This window comes from Puccinia triticina, chromosome 14A (assembly GCF_026914185.1).
Source record: "Puccinia triticina chromosome 14A, complete sequence".
NCBI classification, from domain to species: domain Eukaryota; kingdom Fungi; phylum Basidiomycota; class Pucciniomycetes; order Pucciniales; family Pucciniaceae; genus Puccinia; species Puccinia triticina.
The window spans coordinates 1,046,001-1,064,625 of record NC_070571.1 but is presented as its reverse complement, the minus strand read 5'-3'; the positions used below and the strand labels follow the sequence as shown (position 1 = coordinate 1,064,625).

The following is an 18,625-nucleotide window of genomic DNA, read 5'->3' as shown; positions in this document are numbered from 1 at the left end:
GTGTACCACAGCACCTGTTTTTGGGGGAAACCAGAACTCGTTTTTCGTTCAAAACAATCAATTTCCAGAAACAGGTCTGACCCTGTTTCTCATAGGTGTTTTCCTTCTGCTGAGCCCCCTCCAACCAAGACACCGGGGCCTCTCTCCTCGGCCGATGCAACATGGGTATCGGTCTCTCTCTCATCTCGGACCGATTCAACATATGTATTGGTCCGTCTCTCACCTCGGACCAACCCAACATGTCGGTCCGTCTATCCTCCCAGACTGATATTATCAGTATGAGAGGAATTCTCTCCTTCCTCTCCGACCGATACAACTAGATCGGCTGGAGAGGAAGAGAGAGGGTTCTGCCACCGATACTATGTATCGAGTAGCTCTCTCCCCCTTCCTCTCGGACCGCTCTATTGGATCGGTCCGAGAGGAATCCTCCCCGTCTTCCTCTCTGCCCGATATACAATCGGTCCAAGAGGAAGAAGGGGAGTGTTCTCCTCAGATCGATACATTGTATTGGAAGGGAGAGGTTTGGGCCCACCTCCTCTCATCTTGGACCAATACACAATGAATGTATTGGTCTAGTGTTGAGGACCTTCCATCCCCCCCGGACCCATGTGTTATGTATTTATGTATGTACATACACAGTTTGGGCCAGGAGAGCAGTCAACACTGGGTTGCTACGCTACGCTACGCTATTTCAGCGCTACGCGTTAGCGTAGCGGCAAAAAGCGCCCGGCTATTTTGCATAGCGTTAGCGCGCTGTTAGCGCCGCTACGCTACGCTAATTTTCAGCGGCGCTAACAGCGCGCCAATTCTTTGTTAGCGTTAGCGCGCCGCTACAGTCGCTACGCTACGCTGCGCTGCGCTACAGCGCTTTTAGCGGAAAAAAAGCCCTTTTTTCCCGCTAAAGGCGCTGTAGCGCAGCGTAGCGCGCGCTCTTTTGTGCCCTGCATGTTTAGCGTTAGCGCAATTGCGCGCATCTGCGCTAACGCTACGCTATCAGCTAAAATAGCTGCGCACCGCGTGCGCGTAGCGTTAGCGCATATGCGTGCAATTGCGCTAACACTACGCTAAAAAATAGCGCATTTGCGCTGCGCTACGCTACGCTAACCGCTATGGTTAGCGTAGCGACCCAGTGTTGGAGCAGTGCAGGAAGCCTGCAGTTGTGGTACACGATTGTGGGAGGCTGTTTTTACCTCTTGATAAACTGAATATTGAAAAAAAGAAAGCTGTTTTCCTTGCGCGGGAAAAACAGATTTCGTGTGGTACAGGCCCTTAGCAACGGATGCGGATGCTCTGAGGGAGTGGGGATTTTGGCTGCTCTCGGGCTAGCTGTTGTAACCCAGCGGGGGTTACGCGTGGAGGGTCTCATCTAGACCCCTTTTCTCACATTATTTTCATGTATATAAACCTAGCTATGTTTACATGCATGAAAATCATCATTCCTGTCTTGAACCACATCCTGAGGTTCCTTTTCTAGCCAAGGAATTGTATGTGGTGTCGGATCGTCGGCATCTCATGATTTTTGTTGACAATCAAGGCATGAGGACCAGAAACCCAGCAGCTCCTAAGCCGGGGCAATGGAGGATGTTATGGGCAATGAATTATCTCATATCAACTGGCCAAGGAAGCGTTAATGGAGTCCCCCTCCTCGCGTTCTCTGAGGGTTGGAACTTCAGGAAGCAATTACAAGTGGGTTCAACGGCCAATCACGACATGCCTCTCCGCTCGAAAACGAGAACGTCTGGAGCTTGGAGGGGTAGAGTCGTGCCGGCGGGTACGAGAGCGAGAGCGAGACCTATCGCGCCTCCTAGTAGACGAAGGCTCTTTAATTGGGCTATCTGAAGCTCTGGCTCCGCCGCGAATCCTCCATCCTCAATCTTTGCCACGAGGAGGGACAAAGTTACCTCGGGGAGGAGCGTAGCCATTCGGACCATCATCTCTTGATCAGATGTTAAGTTGACGATTGATGCTGGTGTCGATCTTTTCTTCTGCTTCCAGTCACCTACAACGCCAAGCGCATACACTGGCGTCGAACAAAACTCCACCTCCAAGCTCTTCATTCGAGCCCAATTCTTCTCTGCCCATTCGAGTTAGCATGTTCTCCAGAAATGAAGTCGATTGTTATCCATACCTGTCGAACTCCCGCTGAATGGCTCTGAGCCCAATTGCAGATCAATTTTTACCAACTCCTCCATATTGGACGCAATCAAGAGTCATGGCTTGACAGTCTGGACGCGTCGCCGCCCGCATACACGGCAGCCCATCTGTCCCAGCAGAGGCGGTTACCTCGCAGTGACGTTGGCTTCGTGTGAGGTGGAACATCGCACGCATTGTTGCAGTGTGTTGTTGACCGGGTCTGTGGGAGGGAAAGTGCTGGGTAGATAGGAGCACCATTTAGTGCAATCTTGTTCACCGGCAGGATGCCCTCCAAGTTGAAAAGAATTGCACAGTCTTGTTGAGGGAAGTGCATTCATTGTGCTCACTTGCCACTCCTTCTTTCTCACTTGACTTAGCTAGTCTCATAGGGAACACTGGCCGCCAGCGCTACTTGCAAGCTTGAAGTTCAAAACAAAATTCACAATCAAATAGTTACTTCCAAGCAAAAATGTAGTCCTCTCTTCTCTCTGAGCGTTCCTGGAAGGCAATGTTTACAAATTTGCGGTCTCATAAGGGGGCTGTTATCATTCGATGTCGGTTGTCATACTACCGATGGATAAAGTAGTCATGAGGAAGTTCGGAAGTTGAAGAAATTGGAGCGTGTCAGGGGGACGAAAGAAAGGAAGGGCATAGTTCAGTCGAGCTTGCCGTTGAATCGGATGAGTGTCTCCTGATCGGGCAAGGGGGCTGAGGGTGTAAAAGCAAAGATAGTGGACTCGTGGATACATTGGGAGCTTTCTCAGTGCCATTCGAGGGGAACCTGGAGCGCAAAACTACAAGAGATTTTGAGGGAAGTGTTAGATGTGCACGATGAAGATTTTGGTTCCACATCAGAAAGCGAGCTTACGGTGATCCTGATCTATCCGCAGTGAGAACTGATGCAGGTGGGATTTCCTGAGCCCGCTGGGGGTGTTCCACTCGGCGCGACGATTGTGCCCAGGAGAAGCAAGACCGTGATCCCGAACATGAACATCTTCATCTTGTGTGGTGGATTGTGCGGCGCGTTTTCTCGAGGTGGATGGTGGTTTGATGGGTGCTACACAGGTGTTGAGTGGATGGTGTGCTGTTCTGTAGAAGGCAGGACGGCTGGTGATGGCTGCCTTTATAAATACGTGCCAATATCATTGTTCCTGGGGGCGGAATTGAGTTACAAAATGTCTCTGCTATCTGGGGAAGAATCCTCCTTGGTGAGTAGCGAGGATGAATCTTACGCGGCAAGCTGCTCGCCGGGGAAGGGGATCGCCGAGCAGGAAGCCGCCCCCGAAAGCGGAAGCGGGCAGTCTCTTTGCTCGAAAGGAACCTTGCCCAGGATCACCGCCCGGCAAGCGGCAAAAGCCTCAAGTATGAACATCTAAATGTACACACAGGCCGGATATGATTCCTCATTGGCGTGGCGAGTATTAGGTACGAAGTGCTCACCCAAGAGGAAACCCCCCGGGGAAATCCATCCTTGCCAAGTGGAAGCATCCCAGCTAAAAATACATATACACAACTTTAAGCTGGAACAAGTTTTAAGTGAGGAGCCGACACCCCCACCTCGTTTCAGACTGTGAGGCGGATGAAACACGGAGTGTGCGCACGGGGGGGGGGGTCCCCAGCCCATGCACCAAGGGGGGCTACGCTTATGCATGGCGAAAGTCCCGCGAGTTTCACAGACAGCCCTCACCCAGAGCAACCAACGCCCCATCGACCCTCATCCTGAACACCTCCTTCCAACGATGGCCGAGCGAAAACGTAAATGGGACAGCGGGCCGGACGGCAGTCCGAACACCAAGCCCAAGTTCGCCGAGTCGGCTTCCACCCACCCCGCCGGGACCGAGACCAGCTCGGAGACGACTGGGGCGGCTGATGCCGCGGGTAGGCCGCGATCGCTTTCTTTTCTGTCTTGGGGAAAGGCTGATCTCACGAGGTGGGCTTTCGTTTTCGGGTCAATGTGTTTTAGCTGCGATCGCTGCCCGGATCGCCGCCCAGTACGCACCCACGCCGACTAAGGCGAAATCCAGCGAACCGCCGAAGTACGAGAAAGACAAACGTAAATACAAAGTCTGAGATAACGTTGAGAACCAATCAAAACCAAAAGAAAATCGAGAAACACATTTCTCCTCGGAATGATTGTTGAACGGATCCGACTGATGAGGACTGTTATGTCTGTGGTTTTAGCGGAAGTGAACGATCCGGAATTCGTCAAGGACATCGACATCAACGACCAACGGAACCGGTATCTGCTGACGAAAGGCCCCACGCAAGCCGAAGTAAGCCCCACCCGCGGGCTTCTTCCCGCCTGGAGGCTGCGCAGTGCTGACACATCATCTTCTTCCGGGGCAGATCCAAGCCGAGACGGGGTGCTCAGTGACGACGAAGGGCCAATGGTAAGAAGAGCTGCTCTGGTGGGGGTAATTGGAAGTGCGAACTGATATTTGGATATGCCGGCCGATGGCACAGGTATCCTGACCGAACGAAAGCGCAGGAGCGGGACCCGCCGTTGTATCTCCATCTGACGGCCACCAGCCAAGAGATCCTGGCCAAGGGGATCGCAAAAGTGAACGAGCTGATCGAGCAAGACCTTGGCCCCCTGACCGAAGCGCCGTACGCCATCCTCTGCCCCACCGCATGCCATTCAGTATTCTCTGATTTTTATTTTTTTTGTGTGTGTGTATGTGTGCGGGGCTGCAGGTTCGTCCATCAGCGCAGGGAGAGAAGGGAGCCGAGGGAGCGCCAGAAGTGGCCCGAACATAAGCTCGAGATCGGGCTCGAGAACCTGCGCAACTTCAACGTCCGAGCCAAGGTGGTTGGGCCCGGGGTGAGCCGTGGCCTGATTTTTCTCCCAGCCAGGATGATGTACTTAAATCGTGGTGTGCGCTTTCGTATAGGGCATGTTTGTGAAATATATCCAGACGGAGACTGGGTCGAGGGTGCAGATCAAGGGTGTTGGGTCTGGCTTTTACGAGAGCGACACGGGTGCCGAGTCGACGGAGCCGATGCACATCAACATCACGTGAGTACCATCCACCAAGCTCCTCGGATGTTGACAGCATATATTGAGCAGTGTTTTTTTTTTAGTGGTCCGGACGACACGCAGAACATCAAGGCCAAGGAGCTGGCGGAGGATCTGCTGGAGACGGTGAAGGAGAAGTGGGCGGAGGCGAAGGCGGTGAACGACCAAGCGCAGGCGCAGTACAACACGCCGATCGTCAACCAGCCGATGTACATGGGCTTTGGCGGCGTCCAGCAGGCGCCGGGGATGATGGGCGTGAGTGTGTTTCTTCAGGGAGAGAGAGAGAGAGATGCTGAACAGCAGATGGCTCCGCAGTACGGCCAGCAGCAGCCGCCGCTGCCGACGGCGAGTGGCGACGCGCCGCCGCCGCCTGCGAGCGATGCGCCGCCGCTTCCGAGCGGAGAGACGCAGGACTACTCGGCCTACTATGCGCAGTACTACGCGCAGCAGGCGCAGACGATGACGGCTGAGCAGCGGGCATACTACAACTCGTGCGTGTTTGCGAGTCCTCCCCAGACCGGCCGGTGCTGACCGATGGTTGCTTGTCCAGGCCCGAGTACACCGCCTGGTACCAGCAGTATCTGCAGTACCAGCAGCAGGCGCAGGCGGGCGGGGGCGGGGCGGCGGCTGCGGCTGTGGCTGCGCCTGCTGCGGCCCAGCAGCAGCCCCCGCTGCCCTCGGCGGCCCCCCCGGCGCCCCCGCCGCCCAGCGAGGATGTTGCGCCGCCGCCGCCGCCCGAGCCGGCGCCCGAGTCCGCCTCCGCCTGAACTGTCTCCTGTTAAATATTTAAATAAATAATTTGCAACTTTCGCTTCCAATATTACAAATAAATACTTCGTAAATGTGCTCGGCCGAGTCCGCTGTCTCCTGCCCGCTGCCATCCCGATGCTCCTCCTGCTCCTCCTCGCGGCCCTCTCCGCCAGCGCCGAGCCCCTGCTGAAGCGCTTCGCCGACTGTCTCGGCCAGCACACCCCCAGCCTGGCCCCCGCCGAGCAGCGGATCAGCTTCAGCCAGCTCTGGACCCAGCTCGACAGCTCGACACTCAGGATCAGCCTCCTCGGCCAGGTGGACTCGCAGAGCTCCGGCTACAGCCCACAGACCAACTTCCTCGGTAAGCACCCCCAGAACAGCAGAGCCGCACAGAACTCCGGCTGACCCCAACCACCACCACCACCACCCCAGCCACCCTGATCAGCGAGACTGCCGTGCTCAACTTCCAGGCATTCACCAACCAGTCTGCACTCTGCTCCGCCATCAGAACCCCGCCGACCACCAACAAAACAGCATCCGACTCAGGCTGCCCCTACGGCCCCGGCCAGCTCGCACTCGGCGTCCAGCTGCCCCTCAGCCCACACCCAGACTACCCCTTCCGCACACTCAACACCCAGCTCCAGCTCCTCGACACCTCCACCCCCGCACTCACCCTCGCCTGCATCCAGCTCGACACCTCGCCCTACCATCCCCACTCCATCTACTTCAGCCTGCTCCGATGGATCCCGCTCGCCATCCTGCTCGGATATCTGCTCGTCTGCGCCCTCGCCAGGCTCTGGGCCGCCATCATCTCCGAGCAGCTCAACCGGGAAGCCCAGGCCGCCGCCCAACTCGACCACCACCACCACCACCACCACCACCACCACCACCGCAACCCCACCACCCCTTCCGCATCCCTCCTCCTCCCACGCATCAGCGCCGTCTGGTGGCTCGTCTGGAGCGGCCAGGGCCTCCTCCGCTCCGGCGCCCTCCTCCGCTTCTCCACCCCCGGCACTCGAGACATCATCAGCCACCTCCAGTTCATCGCCCTCCTCGGCCTCTTCAACGTCCAGTGGCCCGAGTTCGTCTACCCCATCCTCACCCAATCCGCCTGGACCACCCTCATCTTCAACTCCACCATCGTCCGCTCAAGGCTCTCCTCCGACCCGCCCCCCGACCCGCTCAGCACCCCAAGCTACGACCCCCCACAGGCCTTCGTCAGCCAGTTCGATACCCCATCCAGTCCCCTCTACCTCAACCGCTCCCTCCCTAACGTCCTCCTCAACTACGGCGACCAGCAACAGGGCATCCCGCGCTGGGCCACCACCATCGGCATCCTCCCGCGCGACCTGTTCGGCGTCGCCATGTCTCTCTTCGCCATCTGCGCCGCCGCCGTCGCCCTCTTCAGCGCCATCTCCTATCTCATTGCCCTCATCGCCACTCTAGTCTCCTCCGCACGGCTCAAACACATCCACCACCACCATCATCATCAACGGGACTCGGGCATCTTCACCAGTGCAGACACCGACGATGGCCGCACGTGCAGTCCGCCCACAACCACCAGGGTCTTCCACCCCCACCCCCACCACCACCACCGCCACCAGGACAAGACGACGAGCAGCTCCCAGCAGCCGGAGAAAGCCTCTCTGTTCGACTCCCTCTCCCATGCGCCCCCCGTCTCTTCAACCCAGAGCGTCGTGTGGCCCCAAACCGGCCTCCACTTCGCCCTCCTCCAAGGGAACCTGCTGCGTCTCTTCATCCTGTTCTACCGCCCACTAGTCGTCTTCGCCTCCTTCCACCTCACCCTCCTCCACACCGCCTCCCCCATCTCCATCGCCATCGCCGCCATCCTTCTCATCCTCGCCGTCCTCATCCCCCTCGTCCAGCTATGGCGCCTCAACAGACGCTCGGCTGAAGACCGGCTCGATCACCCCGCCACCATCCTCACCCTCGGCCCGCTCTACAACACCTTCGACGACAGAAACGTACTATTCATGGGCGTCCGCTTCGCCAGCTCATTCGTCGTCGCTGTCGCTATTGGCGCCGCCCAGTCACACGGAATCATCCAAGCGGTCGTCCTCCTGATCGCCGAACTCACCGAAACTATGCTTACCGTACGTCTGTCTCCTCCCTTGGCACCTAAGTGTATTCTGTCTGGTTCCTAACACAATCCCGTCTTTTAGTCGCTCTGGCTTCCCTGGGGCGACGGAGCAGCGATGGCCCCGCTAACGTTCATCACCTCAGTGACGCGGATCATCAGCGCGGTCATTCTGGTGGTGATGACGCCGACCGTGTCGGTGGGCGTGATCGCATCGGGCTGGCTGACGTACGTGGTCTTGCTCATCCTCGGCGGGGTTCTGTGCATCCTGGTGCTCGTGCTGGGAGTGAAGCTGGTCGAACTGGTCTTGCGGTTGGGTGCACACATCCCGTTCGACGAGACCCGGAGCACCCGGGCGGGCGGGATCCGGGGTGCGTGGCGACGGTGGGACCGGAGCAGCGGGAGTCGATCTACGAGGCACGGAAGGGCGGCGGCGATCGCGGCGCGCCGGCACCGACGGCGGCCCCCCAAGCCTGCGGCCGTCGGCTCGCGGCGGACGCCCCGGGCGTCCATCTTCTCGGCGCTCAACGGCCAGGACAACCATCCGGGCGAGCTTGCCCACGTCCAGACCCCGTCGCTTTCGCCCGGCTTTGGGGCCATCAACGACGAGGACGGCAACATCATGTCGGCGATGTCCCAGGGCGCCTGGCTACGCACCGCGCCCCCGGACAACTCCCTCTTCCCCGCCCGGCCGGGTATGGCCCCGCCCGACCATTCCGGCCCAGGCGGACAACCTTCCTCCGGGTTCGCTGTCGTCAGGGGAGGAAGGGCGACGGAGAAGACGCCCTATCTCATGCACAACGACGGCCGCAACTCGTGGCGCACCCCTTCTCATCGTCCACACGATTACCCTCCCTCACACCACGCCCACCATCTCCAGCAGCACCATCTGCCGCCCTCCTCGTCGCCGCCCTCGGCCTTCTTCCACTCGACGTCTTCCTCTGCCAATCCGCTCAACCCACACCTCGCCCATTCCACGACGACCACGAATCTCTTCGACCAGCAGCCGGCGCCCTTCCCGCTTTCGGGACACTCCACCTCGGACGACTCGTTGCCCCATTCGTCCGTCCGTCGGAGACAGAACAGGAAGAAGAAGAAGAAGAACACGCACACGGGCGGGGGGCTCTTTGGGCTGTTCCGCTCCTCTGCTCGGGCGCCCGATCGCACCGACTCGGACTCCACGGACTCCACGGACTCATCCTCCTCTTCGGACTCCTCGGAAGAAGAAGAAGAAGAGGGGGCAGAGGACGGCGCGAGCGGGTCCGAAGACGTGTCCGGAGGGAGCACCCGACGCCGGCGGCGGAAGCGGCTGCAGACGGGGATTCTAGGCGGCCTGGACCGCTGGCGCCGCAAGCCTTCCGCCTCCGCCTCCGCCCAACAGCAGCAAGAAATCATCGACGGAGACGGAGGAGCAGGACTCGCGCAGTCCGCCGCGCCCGCGTTCCAGGTCGTCCGGCAGCCGCGACCCCGGCCCTCGCCCAACGGATCTGCCAATACCTCTGCTACTGTTAATGCGGGCGCGGCAGCGGAGGGGACGACGACGACGAACGGGGCCCAGCTGCCCATGCCGCCCTCCTGATCTTGCCCTTCTTGTCCTTCTCCTTCGGTGCTCGGTCTTGCTCTTTCCCTAGAGTCCCTCGTTCCGTCGCTCGTTCATTCTTTCGCTTTCTTGCTCTTGCTCGCTCTCTTCGCCGTCTGAGCGAGAGACCTCGCGGCGCGCGTGGTTATCATTATCTGCGGCTCCTCCACCCATCTCCCCCCTTGCCTTCGTCCATCGACTACAAGCCCCCACCCTTAAACTTCTCCTTTCATTCCTTGTTTTTTTTTTCGGTAATGGTATGTCTTGTTCCGCTTCTTTATTTAGTACGAAAGACACGGACACTTTCTGGTTATGTGTAGATAGATACACATGCATGCACACGTATATATCCAATTGATTGCTTTTTGGTGCAGGACTGGGTACATGCAACGGTGGAACAATCTGATCATTTATCATTGTCTTAGTTGGAACTGACAATACATGCTTCCATCAGAAAAACAAAGTCTCAAGTTTTCCTGCATTGAAGCTCTTCAATACATTCATCAATAATGTTTGATTGTGTTGGAAATCGCAATGGACGTTTGCAGTCATGTGGGAGAGCGTCATAGCTTCAGGAGCATGAATTCAGGAATCAGTTCCAAAGTGTAAATTCCACAATAGTGATATGGGCCCATACCTTTGGTTCAATAGACTTCTGACAACTGCAAAGTCTTGTTCCCCTTTTGCGGAGAAAGCCTTTGCTTGGGCTGCTTCCGCAAGAGAGCTGGCTTTCTTCCACTCGTTATAGCTTGGACTGTGTTCCTGTTGCTCTTGGAAACCCTGCGGAGAAGGTAAAAGTCAGAATACGAGCTGTGTTCTTGTTAATGTTGGGATGAATGATTCAAGCTTGCCTTTCCTTCGCTTCGTCGAATAAAAGCATGAAGAGCGGGACAGTAGCCCTTCAGAAATTGGCCAAACAGTCGGGCCACAATCTTCAATCTGTTCATAATTTCTTGCTTCTCATCCCGATGATAAGGAGCAATGGCCTCCGAGACTGTGAAGCCTCTTCGATCGTAAGCCCAAAAATGCCACTCGGTCTGCGAGGACAGGACACCCTGTAAAGTGTTCAGATTTAGTTGACGTGAAACATTTAGCATATCGCAGCCTAAAAATGAAACTGCGTTAGTGCAATGTCACCAGCACGGATGAGGTGAACAGACTTTGGATGACTCACTCTCTAATTCTGCCATCATTTGAGCAAAGTTTCTGTTTCTAATCCCTCCAGCTTTGACTTCCAAAACGACATTGACACAAGCTCCCAATACGGTGTAGATGGACTCGATGCGCCCTTGGCTGGAAGCCGTGCCTGCGATGTAGCCTTCGGCATCGTTGCTGACAGCACCACTGAACAAGCTACTGATTTCGACAAGAATCTTGCGAGCAGTGAGGAATGATGTCGATCGATTTACGGTTGATTCAAACAATGCAGGGCACTTTGATGGGCATCGGACTTGGAATTGGACAGTTTTTACGCACGGCTCGAATCAACACGGCAACCCTGGCTTCGTTATCAGCAGCACCCGATTGACTCGTGTCGACTTCTGCTTTTTCAATCGCGCGGAAAACCTCAGCGGCAAACGTTTTTGGGATGTATGGTTCGATGGGATTGTGTTCTGGAATATCGGTGATTACTTTGTACTGAGGCCAAAGTTGAATGGCATGATTCCACTCCATTTTGGAGAATGATGGCGTAAGGTTAGCTAAGAGATATGAAAGGCAGGTGAGGTTAATAGATAAAACAGACATTAGTATTTCTACCCAAGATGGTCAAGATTGCCTACCTCTGCACTTGACAATTTTCTCAAAAGGCAGTGAATGAGTTCGCAGAAGTTTCATCAGAGAGACAACGCCTTCTCCGGACGGGTCATTTCAAAGGTCTACGATGTTAGCAAATCAAGATAATGTCATAGCAACTTCCTGACCTGATTCGGATTTTGGAAGGGGCTTCTTTGGCTTACTGTTGTTTTGCATTTTTCTTTGAAAAAATTGGGGTGGTTGAGGTTAATCGAATGATTTGATGGTTGTCGGAAGTTTGGAACCAGCGGGGCAGGACCCAGGAAAGCCCCTATGGAACACAGCAACCTAAATTCCCATATTTTTGAAAAATTCATACATTTTTGGAGCTCACTCATAGGTTCAGAGCTAACTTAGCTAATTTCCCTCCTCGGGGGAGCGCAGCGACCTCCGAAGAGGGTCCCTGCGGGACAGCGTCCCCCCTCCACATAGAGAGGGACTTAGTTAAGTTAGGGTTCAGAGCTTGGTCTGAAAATTCATACAAATTTTGTGCCTACGTTTAGGGGGTTTCACAATAAGGAAACCCGGGAAGGTGTTTGAGCTTGTTCGAGCGCTCGCGAGTATGAGGGGGTTTCACGATAAGCATTTTCGCTTCCCGCGGCCCTAAATTTTGTTACTCGCGGGTGCCATACTCGCATAAAAATTAGCCTAAATTTTAAGTGAGAAAACACCTCGAGCAGCCTCAAAGTGATACTCGCGAGTGGACTCAACAAGAATTCTTGTTATCTTAAAACCATAGACCCCCTTTCCACAAACAACCAACCATAACACAAACTCTAAACCCCCAAAGCACCAACCACCACACCACAACCCTTCGGCCAAGCAACATCATCCTTCAAAATGGCCAATCCAATGGTGAGTTTCTTTTTTATTCTCCATCTCCACATACTTTTTTTTTGCTGATTGTTGAGCTTAGTTCGACAGCAGCGTTGCGAGGCGGACAACAATCACAAATTACAAAGCGAATGATTTGCTCTCAAACAATCACAATTTCAAGAAGAAGCAAAAAAAGGCTGTACAGGAATGGCTTGCTGAAGGCAAGACAATATCCAAGATTGAGTCATTGATGTGTATGATTTATGGAGTGTGATCTTGTACTTCTTTTCTGTTGCTCATCTTGTGCGTTCACTACGGTATTTGGTTCTCACACTTCAAATAGCTTAGATAAACAAGCAACCCTCTTTTTTATCTTGGTTAACAATTAATGTTGTCTCATGAAAATGGTCTACAAGTGTAAAGAGAAATTCAATGAATTACTTAAAAAAAGCAATAAATTGGGGGCTATGCCTTTGCACATACATAAAACAAGAGAAAGATGCTTAGAACGGGTGTTATGTACATACTGTACATACAACAATGAAGACATACAGAAAGGGGGCATGTGTATTATATTAATCAGGCGGAGTGTTTGTAAGAGATAGCATGGCAGGAAGGATGTGGATTTGGGTCCGAGGCGATGGTGGTAGCAGAGGGGCCGGCCCGACAGGATGCTTGGATGTAGTCGGAGATAGAGCAGAAGAGGGTGATTGCATTGGCGATGGAGCGGAGCGAGGCGGCGGCGGCGGCGGTCCACTGGATAGTCTTGTGGAGGGGGAATGATGGTGCGCCGGAGAAGGAGAGTGTGCAGTGATGATGGTTGAGCAGGGCGGTGTGGTGATCAATTCTAGAACTTGTGTCAAATTGTCCACGGAGCAATCAGTGCGGCGCACAGGGTGGTGCGGAAAACGGTGCGGCACAGAGCGGAGTGGAGCGCACAACTGAAGGCGGCGGTGCGCAGAGCTTGACGGCGGAACTGGACTCAGACTAAGCAGGCCAGCGCAGACTGGATAGCGGAGGTGGTGATTGGGGGAAGCCGTGGCAGCCAGAAGGGTGGCGTGTGGGATCCTGACATCATAGGCTAGACAAGGGCGTGGAAGCTAGAGAGAGGAGTTTGACGGCGTTCAAAGGCAAGCGGCGGAGACAACAGGAGTTGGCGTGAGAGCGGAGCTTGGCGCAGGACTTGCGTGTGTGTATAGCACTTGGCGGATGACAAGTGTGCGTGTGTGAGACGAGTTAGCGGATGGCGTGCGTGGGAGGCGGGCCCAGGATATCTTTTAGTTCTCTTCCTTTTCTCTATAAAACCACAGTGGTGGAGGGAGGATTCTGTATCATCATACTCCCCACAGACTCTCTTTTTTTTACGGTTTTACTTTACTTTGCGGATTGTTGTGCTTCTTTTGCTTTGCGTACGTTGCGGGGCGGAGTTTTACGTTGCCGACTTGCTTTATGTGTTACGGTTGTGCTTTGCAGAGTTTTTTGTTTGCTTTATGGCTGTTTTCTTGCGGTTGTTGCGGAGTCATCTTCTTTAGGCTGCGGAGTTATCTTCTTTATGCGGCGGAGCTTTATTTTACTGTTTACTTTGCAAAGCTAGATTATTTTACGTGCTTTACTTTATTTATCCCACTCAGAGCCCTACAACGCGGCGGAGCTGTGGAGCGGATTTTCTCCAGATCACCCGACTTTACCTGGGAATCATCTTGGAGCGGCGGGGTCCTGACATTTCTACGCAGTGACCACTTTTGTTCATCACAGCGGTCTGGAAGCCGGCAATGGCCCGGGCGATGTGGGTGAGGCTGGAGCGGTAGATGGCGAGGATCTGGGCGGCCCTGGCAAGCAAGTCACACATATACGAGTGGAAATACAGGATCACATTCACTTGGTTGTCCGGCTGCAGCCGCAGGAACTTCACCTCCGCCAGCGCCGGCGTCAGCAGCGCATCCACCAAGTCGTTCAGCTCCCCGATCTCCTGCAGCCCGTCTTACGCCTGGAAGATCTTGTCTGCCAGCCGGCCAAGACCGTTCCATAGTCTGCAAATATAAAAGTCAGTTTTTATTTTGTATTTGCTGTTGAAGAGGGACTCAAAGACTGACTGTGTGCTGTCGGTCAGATGATGCTGGGTGAGGAAGGAGCCAAGTTTGGTGATGAGGTTGGCAAGCAATTGGACTGCTTTGGCGGTGTTTTTGAAGGGCTCGAGGGCAAAGATGAATCTGGCAAAGGCCTGGTTGATGAGGATGCTTGCTCTGATGACCAAGCGGGGGTGATTGGGGGTGGCTTCCCAGTGCTCGAACTGGTGGTGATACTCGGTGAGGGCGTGTGTCTTGACGTTCGCTGATCTTGCGCATTGCTGGGACTTGAGAGGAATTTGGGAGGTGGGTGAGTAGGGCTAGTCACAAGCACCCGGGAATGTTTCCATCACCCAAGGAATACTCGCGCAGATTTCTTGGGTCATAAATTTTAAGGTGTGCAGCTTCTGTGCAGCACAAGTAAGGAGTACTCGAGTTCACTCAAACTCTTTCCCGGGTATTCTTATTTTGAAACCCCCTATTACACATCAGGAAAGCTTTCTATGAGTGGGGGGCTAATTCAATTTCCTACGGAACTGCACCAAATCCTTATCCACAGTGCTTTATAGAAGGTGTTCCTAATGTGTAATATGTACCTCCTTGGAGCTCAAAATATTTTATAGAGAGTGTATTCATATGGCAGAAAAAATCTGGGGGTGTTTGGAGCACCGTAGCTAAGTATTTGGCAGATTGCCTTTGTAGGAAATCCACCAAATCAGCCCCCGGCTACACAAGTTGTCCCTGAGGTGTGCTAATTCCCTGAAGCTCAAAATATGTTTTAAAGAGTGTATTTGTATGGCAAAAAAAAATGGTGGCCATTGTGAGAATGAAAGCTGGTTAGTCGGTGGAAATGTCCGCTGACCGCCTTCTTCAAGAATATTAGTGTCCGGGCTGTGTGATTGTCGGTGACTCGGCTCTGCACTGCTACTATCCGCTAGCCTTCAGCGCTCCTCACTGAGCCTGATTTATAGCGTAATAATCAGCAAGTGAATAAAGCTCCGCACTCCGTAAGCACAGAATCCGCAAGTAACTCTGGAAGTAAAGATAAGGTCACGAATATATCTCCTAATACTCTAGTACGTCCGTAAGCTTGTAAGTACAATCCTGAGTAATCCGTAAGATGATAGGATAAGGAAAAAGAAGAGAAAATCCATCAGCCCCCTTTTCCCGTCCTTCCCTCCACGCACATTGCCTTCCCACCCGATCCCGCACGTCACTCTCCCAGACTCCGCTCCTCTCAAACGCTTGACCTCCCACTGTCCTCTGTCTAGCCCCCGCCAGTTGGTCTCTTGTCACCGCTATTGAGGCACAGTACTGTGCTGCGGTCAGAGTCCGTTTAGGTTACATTTACATGATGGGATTGCCAAACATATTGTAGATGTATATAGTTCAACTTAGTTTCCACACGTTGTTTCTCTATTCATCTCAATTGCATTATCAATCTCACTCACTCAACCTACTTGGTCTGCAGGTATGCCTTCAGTTCTCTTCTCTCATTATCTACTGTACGGTCTCTTATCAGCTCTCATTTGGTCGACCTCCAGGTGTGCATCCACCAGCTCCTTCATCCTGTTCGTCGTCATGATACTCACAGCACAGTCGCTGCTATAGGTTTGTGTTGTGTTTCCATTTCATTCATCTCAATTGCATTATCAATCTCACTCACTCAACCTACTTGTTCTGCAGGTGTGCATCCACCAGCTCCTTCATCCTGTTCGTCGTCGTGATACTCACAGCGCAGTCGCGGCTATAGGTGTGCTTCCCCCGGCTTCTCGTCCATTAGGTTATGAGCCCAGAGGCGTAACGGGTTCCACCAATAAAATCAAACACGACAATTTTCAACCATGTCAGACCATAAGTCTGTACTCCAATCACTCGACCACATCCCTTTCTTGACCTGGAAAGGACAAATGAAGGGATACCTTCAAATACAAGGTCTCAAATCTTACATCAACTTGACTGTTGCAGCACCCACTGAGGCTACCAAGATCTCCATCTACAACAAAGAGATGGATAAGACCACCGGCATCTTGTCACTTTACCTTGGTCAACGCTATTGCACCCAATTCGTCACAACCAAGAACAAGAACAATCCCTGAGCTACCTGGCTCGCCATCAAAGAGCACTTCGAACAACGGTGGGCCAGCTACGCTAACCGTAGCGTTAGCGTGGCGTAGCGTAGCGGAATTCCGCTAACTTTTAGCGTAGCGTTAGCGGAATTGTGCCTTTCTGCGCTAACGCTACGCGCAAAAGGTGCGCAGCTAATTTAGCTGTTAGCGTAGCGTTAGCGCAGATGCGCGCAATTGCGCTAACACTACACACGCAGGGCGCAAAAGAGCGCGCGCTACGGTGCGCCACAGTGCTTTCAGCTGAAAAAAAGGCCTTTTTTTCCGCTAAAAGCGCTGTAGCGCAGCGTAGCGTAGCGTAGTGACTGTAGCGGCGCGCTAACACTAACATACAATTGGCGCGCTGTTAGCGCCGCTGAAACGTAGGGCAGCGTAGCGGCGCTCACAGCGCGCTAACGCTACTCAAAATGAGCGGGCGCTTTTTGCCGCTACGCTAACGCTAAGTGGCCCTGTAGCGTAGTGTAGCGTAGCGGCCCACCGTTGCTTCGAAGCCAAGACAGGTGACAACCAAGCCAAGGTTGTCCAGGAATTCTTTTCTATATCGTTCAAAGGCAACAATGTCGCGGCCTTCCTCACCAATCTCAACAGACACTTGAGCAGCATTGCCGCCGTGGGTATCAAGAAAAGACGCGACCTGAGTCAGGGTACGTCAGCCAACACCACTCCAACCATCAAGCAAGAATCTGCACTTCTGCTAGCGGCAAGTCCAACAAGAATGGCAAGTCAAAAAAACCGGCCAACAACACCAACAACTGGCCTGTTTGCTCTCCTGGAGTCCACAATCCGCTGACTAAGCACTCCGCCGCCGACTGCTATCAACTTCGTCAAAAGCCCACCGCAAACACTGCCGCTACTCAGCAAATGGATGGTGACGACGAGGACCACGACTCCTCCTCTATCAGCACTACCAACAGTGGACTCCTCTGCATTCAACAAGCTCTGGCCGCCGTCAAGTCAACCAACGTATGCTTTCTGGACAGTGGTGCCAGTCACCACATGTTCAGTGATTGATCAAAGTTCTCCGACTTCCATCCAAGAAAGACACAGATTGCCTTGGCCAATGGTAATCAACTTGAATCCGTTGGTGAAGGCTTTGTCAGGATCATTGCGAACAACGGCTCCGAACTCAAACTCAAAGCTTTCTACGTTCCTGGTCTCGCTGGTACTCTCATCAGCTTTGGTCAACTTTTTGAAAGAGGTTGCGACGTGGCTAGAACTGGACCAAAAACTTTTGATCTTGTCAGAAATCGAGTGGTCATATTATCCGCTGCAATTATTGGTGGTGTCTGCAACATTCACATTGCTCCCGGCTCTCATCAAGCTCAGTCTCTAGCGAATGTAGCCAGGACGCATTCGTCAGCTGACATCCAATCTCTTCACAGGTCAGCCAGACACCCAAACCTCAAGGCTCTAAAGAAGATGTTTCCCAACATCAAAGCGGCGAAAATCAACTGTGAAGCCTGCTCACTATCCAAATCTCATTGGCTCACTTCCTGAAGCCACTTGTCCACTCGAATTCGTCTACATGGACTTGAGCGGAAGAATCAACCCAGCCTCCTTCGGAGGAAAGGAGTACTATTTCAAAATTACTGATTACTATACTCGTTATCACCATGTGTATTTACTTTCCAAGAAATCAGAAAGTTTTTCTTTCTTCGTGCAATACTACAACGAAGTGACCAATCATCACTCCTTGAACATTAAGACCGTCATCTTTGACGGAGGAGGCGCATTCAATTCAAATGAGTTTCTCGACTTTCTTTGGGACAAAGGTGTTACCTTCCAAGTTACCGCGCCCTACACTCCGCAACAGAACTCAGTAGCTGAAAGGGGAAACCAATCCACCTCTGAAAAGGCTCGCTGTATGCTGAAGCAAGCTCAACTTCATTCTGAGTACTGGGCCGAGGCCGTCTCCACCGCGGTTCTTCTCAAAAATTTTACTCCAATGAGGAAATTGAAGTGGGATACGCCTCACAATCAATGGTTTGGCACACCCTTCAGAGTCAATCGACTCAAACCCTTCGGATGTCTGGCTTATGTCAACATTCCAAAACAACTTCGCCATGGCAAGTTTGGGGACACGGCCAAGAAGGGCCTCCTTGTCGGGTATCAGCTGGGGACGCACAACTGGCGCGTCCTCCTCCCAGGGGGAAAGGTGGAGCGCTGTCACAACATCACATTTGTCAAGACAGACTTCCCAGGAGTCTCTGCCTTTTCTCCAGCTGATCCTTCCTTCCAATTTGATCC

General features: G+C 53.5%; 4 protein-coding genes across 4 annotated transcripts; 2 read left to right on the top strand and 2 right to left on the bottom strand.

The window, feature by feature from the left end:
- Positions 1-3,755: 3,755 nt before the first annotated feature.
- Positions 3,756-5,916, top strand: PtA15_14A67 (uncharacterized protein; the record flags this gene model as incomplete). Its single annotated transcript, XM_053163237.1, has 12 exons — positions 3,756-4,011; positions 4,097-4,186; positions 4,315-4,406; positions 4,480-4,523; positions 4,597-4,740; positions 4,828-4,954; positions 5,025-5,149; positions 5,215-5,404; positions 5,450-5,463; positions 5,548-5,640; positions 5,700-5,750; positions 5,859-5,916. The coding sequence occupies 12 exons, from the start codon at positions 3,756-3,758 to the stop codon at positions 5,914-5,916; spliced, it is 1,284 nt and encodes a 427-aa protein (XP_053026741.1).
- Positions 5,917-6,034: 118 nt separating this feature from the next.
- On the top strand, positions 6,035-9,576 carry PtA15_14A66 (uncharacterized protein; the record flags this gene model as incomplete). The annotated part of the gene is made up of 7 exons (XM_053163236.1): positions 6,035-6,264; positions 6,345-6,738; positions 6,868-7,444; positions 7,541-7,661; positions 7,803-8,013; positions 8,083-8,301; positions 8,533-9,576. 7 exons carry the CDS (start codon positions 6,035-6,037, stop codon positions 9,574-9,576), a joined length of 2,796 nt encoding a protein of 931 aa, XP_053026740.1.
- A 466-nt stretch (positions 9,577-10,042) lies between these two features.
- PtA15_14A65 (uncharacterized protein) lies at positions 10,043-11,547 on the bottom strand (the record flags this gene model as incomplete). Its single annotated transcript, XM_053163235.1, has 7 exons — positions 10,043-10,145; positions 10,214-10,356; positions 10,428-10,681; positions 10,751-10,949; positions 11,053-11,276; positions 11,358-11,426; positions 11,499-11,547. 7 exons carry the CDS (start codon positions 11,545-11,547, stop codon positions 10,043-10,045), a joined length of 1,041 nt encoding a protein of 346 aa, XP_053026739.1.
- Positions 11,548-14,167: 2,620 nt separating this feature from the next.
- On the bottom strand, positions 14,168-17,050 carry PtA15_14A64 (uncharacterized protein; the record flags this gene model as incomplete). The annotated part of the gene is made up of 3 exons (XM_053163234.1): positions 14,168-14,216; positions 14,280-14,539; positions 17,027-17,050. 3 exons carry the CDS (start codon positions 17,048-17,050, stop codon positions 14,168-14,170), a joined length of 333 nt encoding a protein of 110 aa, XP_053026738.1.
- Between the last annotated feature and the right edge of the window lie 1,575 nt (positions 17,051-18,625).